The 14,484-nt window shown below is 46.9% G+C and overlaps 1 protein-coding gene across 2 annotated transcripts in view; it reads left to right on the forward strand.

Annotated features, from left to right (window-relative positions):
- The first annotated feature begins 333 nt into the window (after positions 1–333).
- Positions 334–14,484, forward strand: part of EXOC2 (exocyst complex component 2) — a 99,644-nt gene continuing 85,493 nt past the window's right edge. For both annotated transcript variants that reach the window (XM_068961077.1, XM_068961078.1), the window contains exons 1-3: positions 334–474; positions 5,014–5,190; positions 7,990–8,116. In XM_068961077.1, coding sequence (XP_068817178.1) covers positions 357–474; positions 5,014–5,190; positions 7,990–8,116 — 422 coding nt within the window. In that variant the 5' untranslated portion in view covers positions 334–356. The remainder of the gene's footprint in view (positions 475–5,013; positions 5,191–7,989; positions 8,117–14,484) is intronic.

Consider the following 14,484-nt stretch of genomic DNA (forward strand, 5'->3'; position numbering starts at 1 on the left):
CTGTCATGAATCTGTTTAGGTCAGAACCTCCTCTTTGAGGCGCTTCCAGCGTGTGTCTGGGGTGCAGAGGTGGTGTGTGGGGCTCCGGAGGCCTCTGTCTTTCCTGACGCGAAGTCCACGTGCCTGTTTCCGTCCCCACATGAGCTCGTGTCCTGGGTCACTCGTGTTCAGGAGATGTGGCCAGTGGGCTGACCGCCCGCTGAAATCCAGCACCAGTGTGTGCAGAAGGCGGCCGGGTGTGGCCCCGTGTGCGCCTCTGGCCTTTCTCATGCGTGCTGGTCTCAGTCGGCACTAACTCTTCTTTTTCTTTTAATAGGTCGTTTCTGTAGCGCGACCTCGTTTCGTCAACAAGCACAATGTCTCGATCCCGACAGCCCCCTCTTGTGACAGGCATCTCTCCGAATGAAGGCATCCCGTGGACGAAGGTCACGATTAGAGGAGAAAACCTGGGGACGGGGCCAGCGGACCTCATAGGTAAGGGCAGGGCCGGTGCTGTGTGTTCCCAGTACAGGCGTCTTGATGTTGGCAGCGAGGCAAGGTGCCAGGTCATTGTTGGAAATAGTGACGGTGATAGGAAAGCACCCCTGGTCTGTGCAGGGTCACCTGGATGGAAATGAAAGAATTATTTGGTTTTCTGACTTTTTGTTAAAAGCGTTAGTTTATCAGCTCCTGTCTGTGCTGTCTTTCTCTTGGTCCTGAGACAGACCCCGGCAGTGGGGCGCTGTCTTACCTGCTCAGTGCTGGCTTTTCCTGCTGGGATCGCCAGTGCAGCCGCCCAGCTCACTTCCCTGTCCTTGCGTGGCCGTCTGCGTTCCTCTTCAGGCTCAGCTCAGCGTAGCCTCTTCTGGTCCTGCTGCTCTTGGAACCAAATCCAAATTCCCTCCACCTGGAGGAGCCTGTGCTCTCTGCCTGGCCACACCTGGGACCTGCGGGCCACACCTGGGACCTGCGGGCCACCTGTCAGCACGAAGATGCCCTTCAAGGTGGGGATCGCCAAGGCTCCAGACGTACAGCCACGGGCTGTCTCTAAACTTGTGCCCGTGGGTAGAGAGCAAACCGTCAGTGTCCATTGTGTGGTCAGTTGTGAACAACTCTGTGAGGGTGTGCAGACACATTCAGGGCGAGGAAGGGAGGCATCTCAGGATGTGCTTCTGAATATGTATTCTGATTTCCCACTTTAATTTATTTGGACTCAGACATTCTGTTGACTCATTTCGTAATTTATGAAGGAACCAGAGCCTCTTGATGAGGGTGAAAGAGAATGGAAAATCTGGCCTGAAACTCAAGATTCAAAACACTAAGATCATGGCCTCCAATCCCAACACTTCATCTCAAACAGAAGGGAAAAAATGGAAGCAGTGACAGACTTTATTTCCTTGGGCTCCAGAATCACTGCAGACAGTGACTGCACCTATGAAATTAAGAGACACCTGCTCCTTGGAAGGAGAGCTGTGACAAACCTACGCAGCATATTGAAAAGTGGGGGACATCACTTTGCCGACAAAAGTCTGTGTACTCAAAACTATGGTTTTCCCATTAGTCCTGCATGGATGTGAGAGTTGGACCATAAAGAAGGCTGAGCACCAAAGAACAGATGCTTTCAAATTGTGTTGCTAGAGAAGACTTGAGAATCCACTGGACATCAAGGAGATCAAACCAGTCAGTCCTAAAGGAAACCAACCCTGAATATTCATTGGAAGGACTGATGCTGAAGGTGAAGCTCCGGTACTTTGGTCATCTGACGCAAAGAGCCGACTCAGTGGGAAAAGACCCTGATGCTGGGAAAGACTGAGGGCAGGAGACGAAGGGGACGAAATGAGGATGAGATGGCTGGATGGCATCACCGACGCCATGGACACAAGTTTGAGCAAACTCCAGGAGATGGTGGAAGATGGGAGCCTGGTGTGCTGCAGTCCATGGGGTTGCAAAGAGTCAGACACGACTTAGCAGTTGAACAGCGACGCCATGGGTAAACACTGGAGATTATGAGTTGGCGCCTGTTTCTCTTGCGGTATAGCTGCTGGTTGACATTGTTTTGTGGCTGCCCAGAAATCCCTTGCGGAGGAGAAAGTTGACTGGAGTTGGGTATCATGTTTAGTTATTGAGTCTTGCCCTTCCCAGCTTGATCTTTTCACTAGTGTTACTTGAATATGTCTCATTTTAAGCTGTTTTCTTTAGCTGTAGTTTGTGATTGTTACGTAAATAAAACTTAAGTTTATTACCCTTATGAAAGTAGTCTAATTTTATGTCTTGGTTCTGGACAAAGCTCATTCCAGATTGTTCTTTATAAAAATTGGAAACATCCCTAGAATTCTTGGAAATGACCGTCTAGCTGGAAGTTCTATCCCGCAGTTAAACTGGTGGTCCCTGAGCCCCCGCATGGGACGGTCACAGACCTGTGTGGACGCTGACTGCGTCTGCTGGACTAAGTGTTTTGGACTTGTGTGAACCTGATAGTTCAACTTCCAGCTTGTCCAGGTATTGCCAAGAAACCATTTTTTTAAAAAGCAGATTTAACCTACTAAATAATTTAAACATTTTAAACTCTGATGACATCTATACTAGCCAAGTAAAACACTTTAAAAACACTTGATTTAGAATTCTACAAGGTATTTTAAAAAATGTTATATTTCATGAAGCAGATTTCTTAGCAGAACATGCTTAAGAAATAGATCTTATGGTTTTATTTAATTTCCATAACATTTAAAATGACCTGTTTAAATCTGTTTTAAATAATATGATGATTATTCTTTTTTTTCTTTAGTTAAAATACAGGGCCTGTTGAGTCTGAGGCTGATGCCGCTGCAGTGGGATGAGCGAGCGGCTGCCCTGGCTCTTTCCCTGCGAACGCGGGCCATCGTGGCGGTCGTGCACGCTTGCTCATCCGCGTGTGCTTTCACGACTTGGCACGTCTGAGGTCTCCCAGTTCTCAGTGCGAGCTGTAAGCTGGCTCCCCAGCAGTGACCTCACATTAGGACCTGTGGTACATTGAGTCCTGATGTTTACCATTGGGTTGTTTCCTTTCTGAAGTTTTTCAGATCACAGAATCTTGATATTATGAAACTTTAAAATATCAAGTTAGGTATTGACCTACAGTGATATCAAAATATCCAGCATCTGTAATTAAACAGTTCATAAGTTAAAACATTTATTTCCATTTATTTAAATACATGGTCTGATGAATGTGTGCATAAAAGATATTTGAGGAAATATGTATTGAAGTGTTTTTCAGGCTTATCTTGGAGATGGAAAGGTGTTCCAGGGGTGTTTACAACTTCTTAAATTGCCTAGATTTTTCATAATAAAAACTAAGCATCAGGAAAACTAATAAACATTGCCATTTTGAAAAATAATTTTGAGCTATGATTGCATCTTAAACTATGTCAATGTCAGCACTTTAAAAACACCAGGAAACTTCACTCTAAAGGAGCTTTTAAGCGCTGCTGCTGCTAAGTCGCTTCGGTCGTGCCCGACTCTGTGCGACCCCATAGATGGCAGCCCCCCAGGCTAGCAATAGAAAAACTAAATTTCTTATGTGAATAAATAGTAATAGATCTTGTAGGAAAATCTCTGAAATGAATTATTTCAGTTATTATTCACTTAGTCTTATCTGACCCTGCAACCCCATGGACTGCAGCACACCAGGCTCCCCTGTCCTTCACCCTCTCCCAGAGTTTGCTCAAGTTCCTGTCCATCGAGTCAGTGATGCCATCCAACCATCTCATCTTCTGTTGCCCTCTTCTCCTCCTGCCCTCAATCTTTCCCAGCATCAGAGTCTTTTCTAATGAGTTGACTGTTGGCATCAGATGGCCAAAGTACTGGAGCTTCAGCATCAGTACTTCCAGTGAATATTTAGGGTTGAATATTATTTCAATAAATTATTATAATTTATAATTATTTTCAGTAATAATTTCAATAAATAAAATGGAGTTGTTTTTATTCTTTTATGGTTAATATAGCATTCTTACTAAATAGTGCTTTAAGTTGTAACAAAAGATGGCTTGAATCCCTCGCTGCATTTTTTTTAAAACTGAATTTGGCATAAGTTGAGGTGTTCCTGGTATCTGATTTTAAAAAAAAAAATTACATTTGTCAAATTTGACTGCTAAGCAGTATCAGAAGTTAAATGAGAAGAAAAGGTGCGTGTGTTTGCCACATACACTTTGGTCTCTTTTCTCCCTGAATGTTTACCACATTGGTGTGTATGCTGCAGAGACGTGCGTGGGGGGATGTTGGTGCCCTGCTGGGATCACGTCTTCCCTGTGTATTCACTGCCCCACAGTTCACGTGGGGTGGGCAGAGATGCCAGGTGCGGGCTGAGCTTTTGGAGCAGAGTGTAGTGCAGCGACAGGACCTTAGGAAAACACTGAGGCAGCATGGGCCGACACCATTGCAGGAGTGATACGCAGCCGTGAAGAACGCACTAGCAATCCAGTAATGCCTGAGGACACTTGCTGACTCAGCAGACGCCAGGCTATGCTCAACGCGGCGCTTGCTTTATTCTGTAATATTACGTGTAACTAATCACCAGGAGAAGCATCTGCAGACTTGTTAGGAAAACGGTAAATTTTTTTCCCAGAATGATGTACGCGTTTATTAATAATACACTTTAGAACTTTATAGCAATAACTTAGGCTTCTAAAAATATAACAGTTTCCTTTCTAATTCCTATGAAAGCAATTCAAGACTCTTATAGTTAAGTAATCTGGAATGCTTAGAGCCGTTGTCATGTTATTAGTTCCTGACTCCACTCATGCTTGCAGAAAATCAGCTGTAATCTAGAGGAGTTTTAAATGTTAGAGAAAAAACAGACAGAATCCAGTAGAGGCCGTAGTTTATCTGCAAATAATATTGGGTATATTAAAAAATGAGAATAACCAATGAACCAGGATATGTTATTTCTGTGTTTGCTTTTCAGTTCATGGAAAAGGCCTAGCGACACTAACAGAGTTGTCTTTTCATGGAAATAGTCGTCGGTTTGGACTTTGTTACAGTGCGTGCTTTTACTTTCAGGTCTGACAATCTGTGGGCATAATTGCCTCCTGACAGCAGAGTGGATGTCTGCAAGTAAAATCGTGTGTCGAGTGGGACAGGCCAAGAATGACAAAGGAGACATCATCGTCACGACCAAGTCGGGTGGCAGAGGAACCTCCACGGTGTCTTTCAAGCTGCTCAGACCTGAGAAGATAGGTATCGTCTCCTGCGACTTTTCTCTCAAGAATAAACTGAAGTCGGGTTTTGTCTTTTAAAATTGACAGTCGATAAATTAGTATAAAATGTACTTACTCTCAGATTTAGTTTCTTTCTTTCTTTAGGAATAGGATATTGGTTAAAATTTGTATTACTTTTGAAAAAGCAGTGTACTGAGCTGACGTAAACCCTAAGGATGATAATCCTTAGACCAAATGTTGTTTTAAGTTCTATATAAAGTCTGCTCATTTAACATGTCAAAATGCCAGTTTTAGTTTCTTGATCGTGATACAATAATGACATTTCTTTCTGGGACACAAATTAGCCAGTGATACCATCTAAATCGGGTTTCATTTTTCTTCCCTTCCTGTGTTCCTGGCCTGGACAAGACTTGGCTGGCAGAGGTGTGCCTCTCGTCTCCAGATTAGAGAAGCCCGCTCCTTGGGCCCCAGGCAGCTCTGTGTTCCCTCTGTGCACTTAGCTGCACTTCCTCATCTGGGGCGGGGCTTGGTGTGAGACAGAACTCGGGATAGCCTGGGGACAGCCCCAGCTGTGGCACAGTGGCACCTAACCTGCCTGCCAGCGTGGAAGACGCAGGAGCTGCGGGTGCAGTCCCTGGGTCAGGATGGTCCCTGGAGGAGGGAATGGCAACCGACTCCAGTGCACTTGCCTGTAGTGGACAGAGGAGCCTGGCGGGCTACAGTCCGTGTGGTCGCAAAGAGTCAGACGCGGCTGATCATACACGCGGCCCACAGCTGTGGGTGGGAGTGGCGTCCCAGGGTCGCCTCCGCCAGAGGTCTGATGAGCTGGGACATTCAGGGGCGAGCCTAGCGAAGGCCTTCGCGTGGAGTAGGAGCCAGTGCTCCACAGACGATCGTTTTACCGCTCTTTCCTGCTCTCCATGCGCACAGCGTCTCCGCTGCTTTGTCTTTGTGGTTTTGTAGTGCCTGGCACATGGTCAGCAGATAGATACTTATGTAATTTGGAGCTCTCACAGGCAAAATTAAACCCAGGCCATACTTCTCTCATATAGAAAAGCAAAGAATTTTGCAAATATTGTGTTCTGTCTTAGAGCATAAAACCTTTCTTTACCATTATATCGTTAAAGTTTTTAATACATAAATGATTTTTAAATTTTTTTAAATAAAAGTTTGAGGGATTTAAGGGAAAATTCAAAATGTGATTTACATATAGGTACTTGCTGTACTGTGCTTAGTTGCTCAGTCATGTCCAAGTCTTTGTGACCCAATGGATGTAGCCCACCAGGGTCCTCTATCCATGGAATTTTCCAGACAGGAATACTGGAGTTGCCATGCCCTCCTCCAGGGGATCTTCCCAACCCAGGGATTGAACCCAGGTCTCCCACATTACAGGCGGATTCTTTACTGTCTGAGCCACCAGGGAATCCCTGTACATAGGTATACAAATGTGTATGCAAATATATGTGTACATTTTTATATGCACAGTATTCTTATTTTTGCTTAATTTTGTTTAATGTCTTCGAAAACTGAACTGTGAAATTACAAAGTAGGAACTTGTTTGCAGTTTTCTGGAGGAACCTTTTAGATTTTGTCAAACATTTTGACAGAACCTAGTACCATCTTGTCGGAGAAGGCAATGGCAACCCTCTCCAGTACTCTTGCCTGGAAAATCCCATGGACAGAGGAGCCTGGTAGGCTGCAGTCCATGGGGTCGCTAAGAGTTCGGCATTACTGAGCAACTTCACTTTCACTTTTCACTTTCATGCGTTGGAGAAGGAAATGGCAACCCACTTCAGTGTTCTTGGCTGGAGAATCCCAGGGACGGGGGAGCCTGGTGGGCTGCCGACTGTGGGGTTGCACAGAGTCGGACACGACTGAAGCGACTTGGCAGCAGCAGCACCAGCAGTGCCATCTTGTATCATGTTTTTTATAGCAGACAAAGAGAACTTATTATCAAGTATTGATTTTATCTTAAAGTGCTCTGCCCAGGACTCAACATGTACAGGCTCAGGAAAGGCTTACGGAACCGCACTTGGGAGTGTCTGGACCTGCACTTCCCTCTGACAGCCTCCTTGCGTCCTGGCATGAGTGTGGTGTTGATCGAAACAGAAGGTTCACCGGGGGTCCTGCCACTGGAGGCTGCCTGGGCCCGGAGGCTGCCTGGGCCCAGAGCCCTCCCTTCAGTTGGCTCGGGCCCTGCGCTGCATTCTGCTTCACCCATCTCCCTGCCCAGCCCCTGGGTCTGAGAGTGGACCATGGGAAGCATCGTGCCAGGGAGAGTGAAGAAAGACTCAGTCACGTGAGAGAGGGTGCTGCTTTCAGAGATGACGTTTTGTTTTTCCTGAATGTCTCAGCCATTTCCATCACCCGAGCTGTGCATTCCTTGGAACATGTTTGACTGATTTCTTTATATAAGGAATTGTTGGATACTTTCTTGATATACCAAATTCACTGTACTGCTTGTTACTTGTAAAATACATTTGTTTTAGCAGAACTTTTTCTTGATGTATCAACTTAACTGTACTGCTTATTATTTGTAAAATACATTTGTTTTAGCAGAACTTTTTCTCAGATGTTAATTTATTATCTGTTTTGAATAATGAACAGTACAGTGAAGAGGTGTTTTTTTTGCCTTTCTATGGATTTTTAGTGCTTTTAATTAAGAAAGAAATTAAAGTTTTTGTGCTCTCAGATCTTTAAAAAATTACTTTAGTGTGCATTTTGTGTTAGGTATTAAAACAGTAAAGCAGTACAGTAAGGTTTAGACAGGGCCTGGGGAGTGTGTGCCCTGTTAAGCCCGTGCTCCTTGTCTCGGCAGGCATTTTGGATCAGTCCGCTGTGTGGGTTGATGAGATGAATTACTATGACATGCGCACCGACAGGAATAAAGGGATTCCTCCCTTGTCCCTGCGTCCTGCCAACCCACTCGGCATCGAGATTGAAAAGTGAGTCCTGCCTCGCCTCAGTTGCCTTGCTTTCCATGTGCTGAGTTTCATGTAGTCAGGCTCCAGAAACATGCAAGGAAGCATAACTGAAGATGCCTCTATCGTTGGGAGTCAGCGTCATTTCTGGAGCCTGCCAGAGAGAATGTTCCAATTAAAGTGTTGGCAAAACTACCTACCTCTTTAGTTTTTGAGTTTTCATTTTGTGAAGGAAAAAAGTATTTTGAAATTTTTAATAACATACTTCTAATGATATGAGAGTTAGTGTGTTGTCTGGAGCTGGTAAGTTTAAATATTTAGATGGTATTTGAGATTAAAATAGAATTTTCCATGTGCTTGATTTTTCAGGAAATATTCCACAGTAATTAGAGCCCGTGTAGTCTTGTCATTCTGTTTATGTTCTCTACCTGTAATTCATACTTAATTCAGACTTACTTTACCAGAATTACGGCAAGTAAATGGTATCTTTCAAAATGTCTTGGGCCAGACCTGGCGTTCCCGGCTCTTCGGCCCGAGCGCGGTGCTCACCGCTCTTGTGCCAGCGCCTGGGTCTTTGCGTCTTCCTGCGCAAGCTCCCTGCACTGCAGTCCTGTCTGGTCTCTCTCTCGGCCTTGGCGGCTCTGCTGGCGAGAGTGCTGCTGAGTGTCGCTTCGTAAACACTCCTGCAGGCCGCGGAGCAATCTGCTAGCCGTTAGCCTTGCTTCTCTAGGTTTCTCTAGGAATGGGGACGGTTGACCACTAACCTCGATGTATTTAACCTTCAGGCCTCCCCTTGAAGACCACCAGTCGGCCACCAGCCGGCTGCTTTCCCCTGCTAGGGTTTCTGCCAGCTGAGGGGGTAGGGGGCACGTGTGTGTCTTGGGAGGTTGTCCTGTTTTGAAAAAGGCCTGAGGGTTTTAAAAGGCGGTTTCAGTGAGTGCGGACTGTTCTGGGTCACAGCTGTGAAGCTCTTTGGCCACCATGGGTCATTCTGGAGCTGTTTGAAGGGTTTCAGTGCCTGATAAATTAAGAGTTTAAGGATTAAGAACATCCAGGAAAGAAAGGTAATTGCTGGGTCTTTATTTGAACAGTGTTTCCTGCACAAGGGGACCTTGTGGTTGAGAGTAAATCCTCCAGTGGCCTGCTTCAGCGCCCTGGATTCCGCTTCTTTCTAAGGTCCGCCACATGCAGTGTGGAGCAGAAGGGCCCTCTGGGTTTTCTTCTGAAAAAGATTCACACAGGAGTATAGGAATACATTGTGACTTTTGTTTGAGCTTTAGACAGAACTATCAAAGTTAGGATTAAATTGGCTATTTCCTGTCATATAATGAACTTCCCTTGTGGCTCAGCTGGTTAAGAATCCACCTGCGATGTGGGAGACATTGTAGGTTTGGTCCCTGGGTTGGGAAGATCCCCTAGAGAAGGGAAAGGCCACCCACTCCAGTATTCTGGCCTGGAGAATTCCATGGGCTGTATAGTCCATGGGGTCATGAGGAGCCAGACACGGCTGAGTGACTTTCACTATCATAAAATGATTTCCTTGAGTTTTCGTTTAACTTGTGATCCACCCGCAGTTCAATCTCTTGACCTTTTCATGCCCTCTCACCTCCTGATTGTCTTGTCACTGCCGCTGCCGCTAACCGTGAAGGGGGCTTGAACTGTCTCTTACTGCCCTCTTCCTTTATCTTATTTTTCAGACCGTAAACTTCATTTTGTATTGAGGTATAGCCAGTTAACAATGTCATGGTGACTTCAGGGGGACAGTGACGGGACTCAGCCGCACATGCACCTGGGTCCGTTCTCCCCCAGACCCCTCCCATCCAGTCGAGCCCTCTTTCTGAATAGGCTTCAGGATAATCCTTACGTAATGGTGGCCAGCCAGAAGGCACTCCGAGTGCGACTCTTTGGGGATGGTCTTCCTTTCTCCTCTGAAGGAGCTGGCTGGGTCCAGGCCCCTCTCTCAGTCGGCTCCGGGCCCTCCTGCTGCCTGCAGGTGACTTGGAGGCTGCAGGCAGGGGCCTGTGTCGCATGTGCTGCATGGGTGGGGCAGGGGCGGGTGTGTGCTCGCAGCCTGCTGGTCAGGGCTCTGCTGCCCAGGAGGAGAGTCCTTCCTTGACTCAGGATTTCAGGTGATGCCTTGTATTCAGATCTTAAGATAGTGAGATGTGCATTCGAGAAGTGCTCAGACGGTGAAAAAATTGACTATAAGGTTTTTTCCAAGCTGTTCTTGAAAGTTTCAATAATAATTTGCTCAGCCGTGGAATAACTAAAGGGTAGTTTTGGAAAAGGTAGAAGCTTGATTGTCATACAAATACAAAATGCAGACACGTCCAAACTTTTATTTAACTCATGAATTAATGGGGAGCCCAGTGGAGCGTTAAGCCAGCTGAGAGGGAGTCCCAGGGCACAGGCAGAGTGGGCAGTGCTAGGCGGCGCTGCGCTGGAACACCCCCCCCCCCCCCGCCCCCGGCCTGGCGGTCTCCCGGGCGCACCCGCACCCGACAGGCCTCTGTGCCGGCCCCCCAGTCGCTCTCAGCCCCCACTTCCACTTCTGTGACACAGAGAGCAGGCGTGCCTGGACGGCGTGGGGCCCTGGCAGGCCTCCACACTGCGGAAGGACGGCCCATGTGAAGTCTCTCACAAGTGTTCTGACCAAAAGGAAGAATGGAGATTCCAGAAAGCAAGAAAACAGAAGGCGAAAGTCGGAAAATGTATGGAAACCAAGAGAAGAGAGTAGTTTGGGCCAGAAAAATGCTTTTCAGATTCCTTCTTAGCTTTTAAAGATACTGTCAGGAAAGCTGCATTTGTTTTATTGAAGTCTGACCTCAAATAGAGAAGCCGTATTTTAGAAGAAGAGGATGCGAAAGGAAGAACAGATGTTAAAATGTGGGTATGGATTTTATTTCCCTGGCTCACTTCATGTTTTTTAGGTAAAAGCTTTGGTCCCTGTAGACAACGGTGTTGCACTCAGGTTAGAAGCCCTGGGAACATTTCCTCTTACTGTCTCTTTTATTTCTGTCTATCACTGTCATTTGGGGCTGCTTTTATAGTTAGAAGATGGGAGGCAACCCATCTTTAATTTTTTTAAAAATGTCATCAGAGAAGGAGTAGCAGGATCTAATTACTTGCTTGTTGAAACATGTGCACTGAGAAGGCTTGAAGAATCACAGCTACTTGCAAAGTGCTGTGGTCCTGATTTATTCCCAGACAGAAGTGCTGAGGCCGCCTGTGGGAGAGGAGTCGGCTCCTGTCTGGCCGTGTGAGTGTTTATGGGGGTTCTTGCCCCACAGCCGCACGCGCAGGATGGAGCCCGGGGGCCCTGCGGTGCCTCTGAGTGGGAGCCGCCAGTGAGAGGCAGCGAGGGGGGCTCCTCCCTGTGTGCGCGGCGGGGCGCGGCTGCGTTTCTGCCCACAGGCCTAGCGGCGGGCGTTGATGGCCTCCTTCGGCTGCTGAAGGCCTTCACCGTCCTAGGCTTTTAACTGATGTTTTTCACACGCAGAGCCTTGAAACTTACAAAAATGTTACTAATAACTTGGAAAAAAATAACTTCACGTGAACTGAGACTAGAATTTGCTCGTAAAAAGTCTGTATTTCTAATTTATTATACTGATTGTCACAAATGGGCATTTTTTGCACTGCTTAAATTATGATGGAGACATCATAATTTAAAAAGAAAAGAAGAAGAAGATAAAAACAGGTTCATATTAATAAGTGAAAGCCTTCCCTAGGTTTTATTTCTTAAAAGTCCTCTCTACCTAGTAGGAGAGTATTTGTAAGTGAAACTTTTGGAGATGGTAGTTTTATGGATGAAGCACAGGCTGAAATCAAGATTGCCGGGAGAAATACCAATAACCTCAGATATGCAGGTGATAGGACCCTTATGGCAGAAAGCAAAGAAGAACTAAACAGCCTCTTGATGAAAGTCAAAGAGGAGAGTGAAAAAGGTGGCTTAAAGCTCAACATTCAGAAAACTAAGATCACGGCATCCAGTCCCATCACTTTATGGCAAATAGATGGGGAAACAATGGAAACAGTGACAGATTTTATTATAATTTTGGGCTCCAAAATCACAGAAGATAGTGACTGTAGCCATGAAATTAAAAGACACTTACTCTTTGAAAGAAAAGCTATGACCAACCTAGACAGCATATTAAAAAGCAGAGACATCATTTTGCCAACAAGGATGCATCTAATCAAAGCTATGGCTTTTCCAGTAATCATTTATAGTGTGAGAGCTGGACTATAAAGAGAGCTGAGCACTGAAGAACTGATGCTTTTGAACTGTGGTATTGGGGAAGACTCTTGAGAGTCCCTTGGACTGCAAGATCCAACCAGTCCATCCTAAAGGAAATGAGTCCTGAATATTCATTGGAAGGACTGATGTTGAAGCTGAAACTCCAATATTTTGGCCACCTGATGCAGAGAGCTGACTCATTGGGAAAGACCCTGATGCTGGGAAAGATAGAAGGTGGGAGGAGAAGGGGACGACAGAGGATGAGATGGTTGGATGGCATCACCAACTCGATGGACACGAGTCTGAGTAAACTCTGAGAGTTGGTGATGGACAGGGAGGCCTGGTGTGCTGCAGTCCATGGGGTCTCAAAAGAGTCGGACACGACCGAGTGACTAGACTGACTGGCGTGTGTGGGAGTAAGGGCATCACAATGGAGCTTCTCCCCCCACACCACACCCCGTTTTTGTATGATTCACCGTTTGTTGGGAGTTACTGCCTGGGAAGAGGTGTCTCGAGCAGTGCGTTGATGCCCGCCTGGCCTCTGGGTTGTGTCCACAGAGGCTTTGTAAGCCGCGCAGTCTGGTGTGTCCTCAGCAGGCTGCCTTCCAGAAGCAAGAGAAGGTGACCAGTCTTCCTGCTCCAGTCAGAAAGCAGGGGAAGGTGGCGAGTAGTTCTTGGTGTGAGTGCGGAAGCGAAGCGCCTGGGAAAGAGGGCCGTCAGGAAGTTTCAGAAACAGGCTTGTGGACTGTGGTACAGTGCCTGCGCCCAGAAACTCTGTGAGACCAAAACAGGGAAAGAACGCGCAGCCTCCAGCAGGCTGATGACACTCAACGCAGAGAGCAGCTGGGGTGAGAGCCGGGGGGCCGCGTGCGGCCGGGGCGGGGCGGGGGGCCGCGTGCGACCTGGCCGGCGGGGGGGGGCCCGCACTCCCCTGCACCCCCATACCCCTGCAGCTCTTGCCTGCAGTCGGGAGCTGCGGCGCGGGCCTGGGCGCAGCCGTGCTTGCACCCAGCCCTCTCTGCAGGGGTGGGGAACTTTTTTCAGAAGGACTCCTGTTGCTCTGCTGTCTGGGGTCGCCAGGTCAGTCTCCTCTTTGAAAGCGAATGCTGCTGAGTTGAGGACATTCCTGTAGTCCTGCACCTGACCCCTGTACCTGGATCCTCATGGCCAAACCCTTCGGAAGGTGTAATCTGAGCTCACACTGCCATCTAATGGGGAGCGTGCGCTGTGGGGCCACGACGGCTGTCAGCTGCTAGAACTGTTGGTTCCCTAGTGGAAGCACTTCGCGTGTTACACGTTAGCCTGTTGCTCGCACTCTCTGGTTCGCGAGGTTGAAGTGTGGGTTTAGTCCGTCACTTAGAGTGTGCCTTGCTGTTCATCTGTGGCTTCACGTGGAGGGTCAGACCCAGGCCCAGTCACTCTGGACCAAGCGCTAAGCCTCCAGACTGCATGCTCCTGTGAGACAGAGCTTCTGCTCTCGCTCGTGCTCCGAGCAGGACCGCCAGCAGCTCCCTGCATTCGGAATCTCTCCCTCACTTTCTGTGTTTCTAGACTTCAGCTACGTCTGCGGACATTTTCCATAAGATCCTCCGGTTCTTTGCTTGACAATAGAAGTACTGGGGCTGTTTCTTTGTAAAATGGGGTTATATAACTCATCATGTTGTTAGAATCAGATAAAATGGTTCTTAATGAAAGAATCTATTAAATATAGAGAGCCAAGTGTAAACAATAAAGGTAACAAAGTAACATTGTTGAGCATTTATTAAGTGTCAAAACCTGTTAAGCCTTCCACATGCATTATCTACTTTAATCCTCAGCATTTTCTTAAGAGGAAGAGATTATGATCTCATTATCCTCATGAATAAATGGAGCCTTAGGGAGGTAAAGAGGTTTCCTCAAGGTTATTCAGAAACTCTGTGAACCTGTGCACACTGCCCTGAGCTGCCTCTGCGCTTGCCGGCGTGCTCCCCATGGGGCATCGCTGCTTCAGCGGTGTCACTCACTGTCAGCTTTCTAGGTGTTTGTGTAACAGATCTTATTTTGGGGTAGATTCAGGGTGCCTTCAGCTGTAAGTAATAGAAAACAAAAATTCACTGTGGTGTAAGCAAGGAAGATATTTATTTCTCATAATATACGAAGTCCAGAGATAGTGGGTTCC

Source organism: Capricornis sumatraensis, chromosome 22, assembly GCF_032405125.1.
Source record: "Capricornis sumatraensis isolate serow.1 chromosome 22, serow.2, whole genome shotgun sequence".
Classification (NCBI taxonomy): Eukaryota; Metazoa; Chordata; class Mammalia; order Artiodactyla; family Bovidae; genus Capricornis; species Capricornis sumatraensis.